At 34.6% G+C, this 11,897-nt stretch overlaps 1 protein-coding gene across 2 annotated transcripts; it reads left to right on the top strand.

The window, feature by feature from the left end:
* Positions 1-4,802: 4,802 nt before the first annotated feature.
* LOC135606927 (ubiquitin carboxyl-terminal hydrolase 23-like) lies at positions 4,803-11,449 on the top strand. Of its 2 annotated transcripts, none has more exons than XM_065098295.1 (12): positions 4,803-5,222; positions 5,622-5,736; positions 5,840-5,950; positions 6,088-6,260; positions 6,920-7,246; positions 7,344-7,469; positions 8,013-8,390; positions 8,520-8,756; positions 8,849-8,992; positions 9,075-9,741; positions 9,853-9,946; positions 11,182-11,449. In XM_065098295.1, exons 1-12 carry the CDS (start codon positions 4,932-4,934, stop codon positions 11,342-11,344), a joined length of 2,826 nt encoding a protein of 941 aa, XP_064954367.1. In that variant the 5' UTR covers positions 4,803-4,931; the 3' UTR covers positions 11,345-11,449. The 2 variants fall into 2 exon arrangements, with proteins under 2 accessions (XP_064954367.1, XP_064954368.1); XM_065098296.1 differs by lacking the exon at positions 11,182-11,449 and adding an exon at positions 10,835-10,857.
* Positions 11,450-11,897: the final 448 nt, after the last annotated feature.

Genomic DNA, 11,897 nt, shown 5'->3' with positions numbered 1-11,897 from the left:
TTTCTAATTTAAAAATATTTATATTATTTTTCATCTAATATAGTGTTTTAATCATCACAATAGAAACACTGTAGAATCTACTTAAAAATATTATAAAAATTAAAAAATTACTATAAATAAGCCAAATAAAATCATGTGATATATTATACTATCATTCAAATATATATATTTACAATAATTTATGAATAATATTTTTAGAATAAAAATAAAAAAAACATTATCTTATTATGATGTTATAATCATTACAATAAAAAAATTATAAAAGCTGTTCAAAAATACTCTAAATGATCCAAATAAACTTCTAACTTTAATCAAATCAATTATATACCTAAAAAAATAAAGATATTATTTAAAAAAAATAGAAGAGATGATATAGAAAAAGGATAGTGCTAACAAATGCATAGTTATGTATCAAGCTGTGTGTTCCTTGGCTCCTTGATCACAGTTTCAATGGCCACTTTTACACAGCAAATAATCCACAAAACCTTCATCGTGTACAGTAAAATAACATCGACATGCTTAGAGGATGAAATGTGGGATTGCTCCATGAGGCCATCCATCATGTCTTTAGTCACTGGAATGTTTTTTCTTTCTCTTTTTATACCAAGAAGAAGAAGAAGAAGAAGAAGAAGAAGAAGAAGAAGAAGGCATGAGAGTAGCACTTTGGGAGCTGTGGCGTGTATAATGGATTCGCCCCACCACCATCACCGTTGCTTATTGCGCGGTGGTGTAAAGGCCGTTGTCATCACCGCCGTGCACGCCACTCCACCCAGAGCTGGAAAGCGTTTTTGTTTCTGATAGGTTTTGAGTCGTTATGTTGCTGCTTCCATGTAACTCCGCTACGACGACCGAGTCGTCTCGAACTGCCACACTTGACCGTGGTGGACTCGGAATGCGACCGAGTCATCTCGGCTCGATCCTTACGGTGGCGATGCACGTGTGGATCTGTTTTGACGTCACATGTAACGTCAGTCGAGCCGTCTCGGACTGCAACACTTGACCGTGGTAGACTCGGAATGCGACCGAGTCGTCTCGGCTCGGTAGATGATCACATGTAACGACGGCCAAGTCGTCTCGGACTGACCCTTGCATTACACAAGGCCTCCTTGCATTGACGATCGATTTGATTTGATTTGATTTGATTTGATGTCACACTAATTGTGAATAATCAGATTCATAATTAAATTAAAATGTATATTTTATTTATTTATTTACATCATCCTCCATCTCTCGTCCTATTAGAAACCCTTTTGTCTTTCTTTGTTCATGTACTTGTTGCCATCATCAAGAACCAATATAATCTAAAATTAAAATTTAGTTTGATACACATACGATAAAAGCTTGGTGGTGGTTTTTTCTTTTTTATCTAAGCCCCTAATGTGTTAAATACTTTATGATCTCTAATACTATTCATCATATGATTCGATTTGATGAAATAACTAACTCATTAACTTGATAATTTTAAATTATTATTTTTAAAATATTTAACATATAGTTAATTGTTGTAAACCAATTCAAACGATTTTTATTATTAGATTGTCTAAAATACTCGAGTACAAATAAATAGTAAAACACAATAATCAAGTGATTCATTAACTCGATAAATCCAAAGTAGACCATCTAAACAACAACAAAATTACTCATTTACTCGGTAGAATGACAAAAGTTTTACGAGCTAGAGAGAAAATAAATCGACCCATTTTCATATTTTATTAATAGTTATGCTTCGTGCTACTAGTCGATTATCTCATTATCAATATGATACATTAACTTAATGATTTTTTTCTTAATATAAATCAAATTATCATAGATGATATATTATTTTATTTAAATTATTAACCATTTTTATTTATGTAAGATGATTGAAAAATATTAAAATTAATTTTCTTGATCATATGGATATGTTAGAAATTCTATCAAATTATTAATTAATTTAACAATAATACTAATTCATTTAGTTAGACATATTTATGTTTCAAGAAATTAATTTTTATAATTTAATTAGATTTATATTTGGAATCATGAATGGAAATTAGTTAATTTATAAAAATTTGACTCGAAATTAATTATTATTTTATAATATTTATTAAAAAAATTAAAAATATTAAAATCTAATTTAATAAGATGGGTCAAACTGAGATCTAACATGAGTTAAGTTACATGACCAAATCAGCCCATATAGTTAGGTATAATCTAGCATGTGACCACCATTGTATGATGTAACCCATGTGGTTATGCATGACCCAACTCATATGGTTATATATAACTCAATCAATGTTGTTAGGTATAGTTCAGCTTTATGTGCTAAGTATAAACTAACCCATATTGTTAAGTACAAAGTATGTGGTTAGGTATAGCATAACTCATGTGACCAAATACAATTTAGCTCATGTGACCGATCACGATCGAGTCTATATGATAAGGTATGATTCAACTCATGTGACTATATAAGACTGAACCAATGAGCCAAGTATGACCTAGTTCAGTAACATGGCTCAACATAACTCGTGAATGAGGCTCAACCCAGATCGCAAAGCTACATACCCGCCCAACTATACGATTGACGATAAATACACTATCGCCCCTCTATCTAGTCTATTGTATCTTAACTCAACTTATTACTTGGAATAGACATATACAGTACATGTAACCTATCCATGGCTCGAGTGGATCAATTCGGTTTAAATTAGCACTATGTAATATAGTCCAAATTCCTTTCTCTTTATTAGTTTGAACTCGTTAGTTGACTGAATTAAATAGGTTTGATTGCCTCGAGTTAGTATAGGATGATTCTAAACCAACTTAACCGATTCAAGCCTACTTGGCCTAATTAAGATCAATTAAATCTAAATTCAACTAGTCTTATGTGATTCCATATCAGTTATATAATGATTTAATATTGATTTTATTAAGTTCTAATTGAATTGAGTTCGATTCAAGTCAATTAAGCTATCCTAATTATGATGCTAGTTGATTAAGGACTATTAAGAGGTTAATATATAATATCTTGATTTGATGAATTTAAAAGATTTTTATAAATATATCATTTGAAAATGATTATTAAATTTGTTATATTAAATTAATGATATTGATATTATGGTTGACATGTAGTATATGTGGTTACGATCTATATTGAAAATGTAATATATGAAAGAAGTTAAGCCTATCGGTGTGGAGCTACTAATGGACATAGTATAACAAGTCATACATCAAGTATGATTTATCATAATATTTTATCATATTATTTTTTGAATGCATGTATCAATGAATTGATGAATATAAATGAATGATAATGACTGACTATATATTCTTATCGAAAGTATGCAGAATGATTCAATTCGATAATTAGCCAGTTATGAAATGTGATAATTAGATAATTTTTTCTTTGATGTTGACATGAATGTATTCTCACTTACCGATGAGAGATACTATTTTATTATTGAAAGTGTGATATGAGTTCTCTACGTATACCATTAAGCAAAATTCATCCCCTAGAATATATCTCTTCATATGTTGTTATGAGAGTACATATAGTGTGATGTACATCTTTATTATTTGACTGCTATATATGTCATCATGTATGATTATGTTTATTGTATAAGAATTATTATTATTTTTTAATACATGAGTTTCGTAATGAATTGATATATTATTATTATATTAAATTATTAATATACATATTATAAATATTAAAGATTATTTTTTAAATTTTTAGGAGGTTCATGGTTGCTAATATATTTTTATACTATATTTATTTTTAGAATAATTTGTTATTTTGTAATAGATTTGAGATTTGAGTGGACTATACTTTTTAGATGTGAATATTTTTTTAGTTAAAAAATATTTAGCGCTGTAAATATAAAATATTTGAATTCAAAATAATTTTTTTATAAATTATAAATAATAAAATAATAATATTTTTTAAAGTGTGAGATGTGACATCAACTCTGTCAATTCTTTGGACGATGCCCTTGGGAACTTCAGATATTTTAATTTATTGCATCCCAACTCAATATTATTATTATTATTACATATTTTGATAGATCTCTTAATCTTGTGCTTATGGACTCATGGACTAGCTAATTTATAGGAACCATGATCTCCCTTATTTTTGGTCTATCATCGGATGATCTCTACGCCTACGGTTTTTTTATTTATAAAACCCTCCTCCCTTGTCAATCCTTCATGCAAAATTATATGATTTATTATGCACTTTAATTCATTTTACTCGGTTCAAAATTATTTCCACATGATTAATGCATCATGTGGCTAACCTTTTCTCTTACATTTCCGCAATCTTTCAGTGTCTTCACCGAATTGTCTACAACGAACGGTCGGAGATGATCGAGGAAATTGATCAGCGGTAGATGTGAATTTTAAAGACGTATAAGAATAAATACTTGCTATTTGAAGAAGGTTATACACGTAACTAAGTAACATTGAGATGTATACGCTTATTAATATGATCCTACATGCAAATACTAGTCTGGTAAGGGGTACATATGAAAAATAGTTTGGACTGTTGAGCAAATGTGTGTAAATGCATATGAAAATAGTGGAATGAAAAGGGGTGTATATGGAAAATAGCCCATGCAACAAAGCATCCCCACGTGGACCAATCACCAGCGTTCCCGTGGCTGAAGGAACGGGCCCCACCCGGCGACAGCCTGAATCCGAATCCGAATGCGCTTCGTGGAAACCAACGGTCTGGATCTCTGTTTCGGCTGACAACGCCACCCCAACCGTTGGATCCTTCCAGGGGTTTATAACGCCAACGCCACGGCCCGCCAGGGATTGGAGAGGCCGTAGGAGAGACGGCGGCGAAGCGGCGCCGAAACCATCCCTCTCGTCTGTCGTCTCGCGACCGTATTGCCCAATTTCCACGATCCTGGGCTAAAAGCCTAAGCGCTCCCGCCCCGCTTGAGCTCAAGATGTCGGCGGGATCGTCGGTGGCTAATAAGCCGGAGGGTGCCTCCGGTTCCGTTTCTCAGGTTGAGGCGTTGTTCCAGAGGAGGATCGAGTTTCATCGCGCGCGGAAGCCGTATTCTTCCTTCTCCAGCCCCGATGGGGATTTCCGCCTCGAAACCCTAAACCCCAGCTCGGGTCCCGATAGGCCCGGGGTGAGCGCAGCCGCGGCCGTGTCGTCGCGATCGGGCGAGGGTAGATTTTACGAGCACGGTTTGGATCCTGAGCTTAGCTTTCGGATCACCTTCCGGAGAATAGTAAGTCGTGTTCCATTGCGTTTTGATTGAAGATTCCATTATTTTATAAAAGGAAAATCTCGATGTATAATCTTCATCTGCATATACGTATTGCTGGGAGGAGTCTTTTGGAGATTGAGACTTTGGACACGTTCTGTGAAGGAGTAATTCGAATTGTCAATGATGAGTTTTGTATTACCTGATTTGGTTCTATTTGCTTAAGTTTATATATAAAAGGTTGCAAATTTTACCTCCTTAGACATTTTTGCTGTGATCATTTAAGGTATTAGTTTAGTTCAAGTTCAAAATGGCTTACCCAAATCTTCCTTTCCATATTCTATCTTGTTAACCCTTTCAGCAATCTAACATTTTATGTTTCAATTTTATTGGGCGAGTAATTTAAAATTAATTGTCTTGCAGGGTGCTGGTCTGGCGAATCTCGGCAACACTTGTTTTCTCAATTCGGTCATCCAATGCCTGACATACACTGAGCCTTTTGCTGCTTATTTACAAAGCGGGAAGCATAAATCTTCTTGTGAGTTCTTCTTTTCCCTCTTTCTCATCTTGTATATATCGGGTTTCTTGCTAGTGTTTTTGAAACAAATATATACTAAAAATTTCCTAATTCTTGTCTGCAGGCCATACAACTGGATTTTGTGCGATGTGCGCTCTTCAGAATCATGTCATCACAGCTTTACAGTCGAGTGGAAAAATATTGTCACCTTCTCACCTTGTCAAGAACTTGCGTTGTATCCTTTTATGCATACATTTATGCCATCTCAATACTGAAACTTTTTATCTAATAAGAAAATTTCAAATTAGGTTAAAACTTGCTCCTCTGTGACCTGGGTGACCAAGGTTGGACAAACCTTAACCATGTAAACAGGCATATCACGTAATTTTCGCAATTCCAGACAGGAAGATGCACATGAGTACATGGTTAACCTGCTCGAGTCAATGCACAAATGTTGTTTACCCTCTGGAGTCCCAAGTGAGTCCCCTAGTGCTTATGAGAGAAGTTTGGTGCACAAGATATTTGGCGGCCGTCTCAGGAGCCAGGTAACTTTGTGGATCTCATGTTGATGAGTTTACAATCTATAGCGACTCTTATTATGGGAGTATCAAACAAAGGACATAAGGGGTTAAGGAAATACCTCTTCCTAAAGGAATAATTTGTCTAAGCAAACAAATCTGGTAGCAAAGGATTGACTTCCAAGCCAATACCTATCAATTCCCGGGACAGATAACATTCTGTGAACATTATTGAAATCTCATCTATCAATGTTCATTAAGGAAAACTTCTTGAGGAATTGAACAAAGCATGCTTTGAGACCATGGGGTGATGTTGGTCCATGAATTGTTGCACGAGCCTGATGTTGATCTTTTCTAAAAGCTGAGCTTTTAGGAAAATCTCCTTACTGGACAAATCATTAAACTATTTTGTTTCTTCTTCCCAAATGCACAAATGAAACCACAGAGCCAGTGGAGACTTGACCAGAATTAACTGATCTTGATAGTGTAAAACTAATTGATACATCGACACACACTCTTTATATTTTGTTAATTCATTTAGACCCTTTCTTCCTCATATTTGCTTAAATGTCACCTTCTTTCTCTAATGTTTATAACAAAGTCAACTTCTTATTGCTTTCTTTCTCGTTTTCTTTGAATTATGGAAATATATGCATGTAACCAAGGTCATGCATGCTGTGTTGCAGGTCAAATGCATGCAATGTTCCTATTCTTCCAGTAAATTTGATCCCTTCTTAGACTTGAGCCTTGAAATTGTCAAGGCTGACTCTTTGCGGAAGGCTCTTGCACATTTCACTGCAGTGGAGCAATTAGACGGAGGACAGAGGCAGTACCAGTGCCAACGCTGCAAAGAAAAAGTTAGGGCCCTTAAGCAACTTACCATTCACAAGGCCCCATATGTTCTCACTATCCACCTCAAGCGTTTTGGTTCTCATGTTCCTGGTCAGAAGATTGACAAAAAAGTGACCTTTGAACCCACTCTTGACCTGAAACCTTTCGTCAGCGATCAACATGTTTGTATATACTTTTTATAAAGTGATCCCTTCATTTAAAATATGCAAATGGTTTCATCTTTAAATCTGATTATTCATCTAATATTGATCTTTGCAGGGGGGAGATCTAAAATACACCCTTTATGGTGTACTGGTGCATGCAGGTTGGAGTACTCACTCTGGACATTACTATTGTTATGTTCGCACCTCCAGTGGAATGTGGCATTCTCTTGATGATAACCAGGTTTAGTTTATTTACCACTTCCGGTTATTTCAACTTTATGTATATGCAATTCCCTAAAGAGTGATAATCTCGGAACATTTGATTTTCATTTAATATATTCTTATGATTATATTTTAAAATGTAGATACAGATTTAAAATAGAATCTTTTAATATCCCTTCTGATGGAAAAAAACTTTTAGATAGTGGTTGGCCTTACCTTCTCGTGCACATGGATTGTATGTAGAATACCACAAGAAAAGCAAACAAGCAACATGGAAGGAAAAAGACAAGAAGGAAGATCTTTTGTTTGTTTAGTTTTGGGGACATGAGAGCAGGAAAGATTTGTTTCTTTCTCAGTAAGGAATTAGAAACATATTTAGTGCACTTAAATAGAAAGGATACCAGACAGAACAATAAAAGAAAACATCAATTGAATGAAAAAAATCAACCAGCATAGATTTTGCAGATTTTCTTATTAATTTTTGATGAAAGCTCACTTTGAATGTGCTTATATCTTTAGTGAATGAGATCCTTTCATCATTCTTTCAGACGCTCATCTGCAGGTTCGCCAGGTAAGTGAAAAGATTGTCTTGGTGCAGAAAGCCTATATGCTATTTTATGTCCGTGATAGAGGCTCTACACCTAAGGGATCAATTAATACAGTCTGCAAAGATAACATTTCTGCCAGTGCCATTGGAAAGAAATTGATTCCTGAATCATCATCCTTGGTCTCAAATGGAGCAGCTCAGATTAGTGCAACAGAGAGAAAACTAAGCACTTCTGAATCTATCTCTGTCAAAACCAGAACTGATGCCACTAATATTCACTCTGGATTGGTGGACGCCTCCTCGCCTAACCCTTTACATCAAGCAGCTTCTACCTTGCGAAAGAATGATAACAATGCTCTAAGTGAGGTTCCAGAATTGCATAATAATAGCCAGGTAATAAGAAAAAATTATTTTTTGCAATCAGATGGAAATTTCTTACCAAAAGGAATACAGCAGATAATATCGACATCAGTAATTCATTCAAAAAGCCCAATAAGACCTCCTGTTGGAACCATTTTGCAGGAGGTGAATAAAGATTCAGTGGTGGAAAAAGCTATCTCGAAGGCTTCTTGTGAAAATGATGCCCCTTTTATTTCTCAAAGTGGTCGATCTGATAGTGAAAAGTGTCATCGTTCTGGTGGCAGTAACGGAGTGGTCAAGTCTGGTGTCCTTGTTGCTCAGCCAAATAACTCTGGCTCTCCTGACCCTGAGTCTCAGAAGAATGAAATCAAACTTATCAAGGAAAGAGATGCTGCTAAGGTAACCTTAGAAATGTTTAATCATTTGATGTTGGATGCTGGTTGACTGCAACTGCACTTTGCTTGACATTTTGTTACATTTTCCTATCTCAGAGTGGTGATGCTGCAAATGCAATTTTGAAGAAAAATGATGTGCTTTGCAAGAAAGTAAGCTACATACATGAAGAAAATGGAAAAACTAGGCTTTTGAGCCAATCTAGTCATACAAATGGATTTATTAGGAAGGAAGCAAATGCGGTATAATAGTTTTTCTTGTGCTTTTCAGCATCCAGTTTTTTGTTGCTTCAATATAAACACGCTTTCCTATTTCCCTGTTCAGACCACATGTCACAATGAGAGGTGCTCATTGAACCTGCAATCCTGTAAGGAAAATATTACTGAGCAGGGGAAGCCCATCTTGGTTGATATATCAAAGGGACTAGGTACACCAAGCAGCTTTCTTCAGGAGGAAGCGTGTGGAGAAGGCAAAATAGATAAACAAATGGGGCTGAAGCCAAAGAAGCTTGCAAAATATCCACAAGTGGGCCTCCATTTTGGTCGGAATCATCTGTTTCTCTCTTCTTTAAACCTGCGTCTGATTAATAAATTCAAGAAAAGGAAAAAACCCCATTTAAGTTCAAAAAATTCACCAAAAGATAATAATATCATCCTAGATAGTCATGGTGCATCAACTTCTGAGGCCACAGAAAATGTTTCTGTACATAAACATTCTCATTTAGAACACTCCTGTTCTGGATTGATCAAAGCTGATAATGCCAAAAATGTGAAGTGGAGGAAGTACTCGAATGGTGAATCACTTAATGTTGCTGGTGGAGAGGAGCTCAACAGTATTAAGAATGCAGTACTTGACCCTAATCAGTTACCGAGAACTTGCTTGGATACTGCAGAGAAAGTGTTGAGCTCAAGAGTCATTGATGCAGATGATAAACTTCTACCTCGGCATGATTTTTTGAAACTGATGATGGGGGGTTTGAAAGAAACAACTGGTTGGTATCTGCATCAGGGTTTGGTTCTGTTTTTCTTTTGGTCATCAAACTACTGTTCATTCTTTCTAAATAATATGGCTTGTTAATTAGAAGTTTCTTTTTGGCATGCAGTTCCAAGGTGGGATGATACAGAATTACCTAAATTGGAATTAAATGGACCGGAAAGCTCAAGAAGTACCAGTATTGGTTATGTACTCGATGAATGGTAATGTTCTTCACCTTGATTCGGATGACAATTATGATGACTGACAGACTTAGTTCTACTTTCATTGTCCAAGAGCTGTAGAAGTAAAAGTATATTGTTTATTTAGTTCTATGGTTAGGTTGTGACTTCATTCATTGAAAAAGAATATCTAGAATTAATCCGTGTGGGTTGCTTTAATTGAGTGACGAAAAAAACACCAGAATGGAATGAGTCATGCCGTTTAGTTTTCTGGTTTCCATGGTGAGACAGGCTTGGAGATTTTTTTAGGTTTAAGCAGGAGAAAGGGAACAACATGGATTGAAAATGGGAGAGAACATAGAAAAGCATTTAACATTGAAATAACCATAAAAAGAGAAATGATACTGTTCCACATAAACCAAGCCCTCAAAGAAAATTTGGTTAATCTTAAATGTCTTTGTTATAGGATCTTTCAGGATGGCTAATATGTTTAGAGTGTTTTAAATGTGTGGTATCAGAAATAGCGGCCTTGAAATAACCTAAGCTAAGGTGATATACAATTAACTGTTTTTTCTTGGAAGTTGCTGCTTTAATGTTTCAGCGTGATGCTGATGTCCTTGAATCCACATGCTTCATCACTGTTTTCTTTTGCTTTGTCTGTTGTTGGCTAATAAAATTTGGAATTTCATAGCCCTCTTGTGAATAAGAACGGCGTTGGTAATAATTAAGAATCGGATCTTGTTGTTCATGAATCAGACGATTAGCAACTGACACCACAAAAAGAATGACAAAAAAGATACCTTCATAACTTGTAACCGGTGTCTTTCATCTTTTTCTTCAAGGCTATAATGATTAGGTGTAAATCTGATGTCAAAAACAGTCTTCTTGGTTTGATAGATAGAAACATATTCACTGTACAAATTCCTGCAGAGTAATGTGACTAGACTTGCTGAGGGCACTCTTGATAAGCTATCCGGCTGCCATGCCCAGTTTGCTTGGAAGAGGTCTACTCTCTGTTCTTCTTTGTTTGAGATACATCCATATGCCCACAATTTATCCCAACTGTTTGTCCTGTCAACAGTTGCAGATAGGCTTTGACCTTTTATACTCTTGCATGCATTCTTCAGCAGCCACTTCGAAATGTAATAAATAAATAAATAAAATTTTATGTTAGTAACTTAATACATAAATGGTCTTATATAAATTATTGTGAAATCTTCTCATGCTGCTCTTTCTTTTATTTCTTTTTCCTGATTTAGTTTCACAAATTATTTTAGGGACGAGGAATACGACCAAGGCAAGCGGAAGAAGTTGCGGAAATGCCAACCATCTTTCGCTGGATCAAATCTATTCCAAGAGACTGCCAATCTTAAAGCATGGAAGAAGTCCAACTCAAAACCAGACGAAACAAGATTTGGGAATCAACCCTTCAGGATATGATGGTGAAGAAGATGATGAATTCGTTATTGTTGTATCTCAAGGTAATGTTGTTGTATATATATATATATATATATATATATATATATATATATATATATATATATATATATATATATATATATACAAACAACCAAAGAGACTATTTTTTCATTATTTGCGAGTAATTTCGTCAAAAAGGGCCTAAATGCTTTTGTTCTCAAAGCCTGTGAGTAATTTGATGATGTTGAAAACTTAAAAAGGCAGGATTTCTTTCACGTGATCATTTACTATGGTGGGATTTATTTTCTTAGTAAGAAGGAAAAATTTAAATTAGTGCATGAAAAAAATATAGGAGAGAGAAATTTTTATCTTATTTGTAAATAAATAGGTATTGTTGATGAGGATCATTATCACCCGTAGATGCTACATATAGACAAATAGTTAAGAGATGCAAAACTATTAATATTAGTGGTAAAATTTTCATTTAATGTAATTATTTCTTTTATTTTTTATTTAATTAAAATATCTAAAGATTTTATTAACAATTATAAATAAAAATTCAAATATTTTAATT

The sequence above is a fragment of the Musa acuminata genome, chromosome BXJ2-3 (genome assembly GCF_036884655.1).
Source record: "Musa acuminata AAA Group cultivar baxijiao chromosome BXJ2-3, Cavendish_Baxijiao_AAA, whole genome shotgun sequence".
Lineage (NCBI taxonomy): Eukaryota > Viridiplantae > Streptophyta > Magnoliopsida > Zingiberales > Musaceae > Musa > Musa acuminata.
Note: the sequence above shows the minus strand (reverse complement) of the source record. Positions and strands in the feature narration are given on the sequence as shown.

Coding starts and splice junctions, on each gene's coding strand:
- LOC135606927 (XM_065098295.1), top strand. CDS start 4,932: ATGTCGGCGGGATCGTCGGTGGCTAATAAGCCGGAGGGTGCCTCCGGT. Junction 7,247..7,343: donor CTTTCGTCAGCGATCAACAT/GTTTGTATATAC, acceptor TGATCTTTGCAG/GGGGGAGATCTAAAATACAC. Junction 9,947..11,181: donor GGTTATGTACTCGATGAATG/GTAATGTTCTTC, acceptor AAATTATTTTAG/GGACGAGGAATACGACCAAG.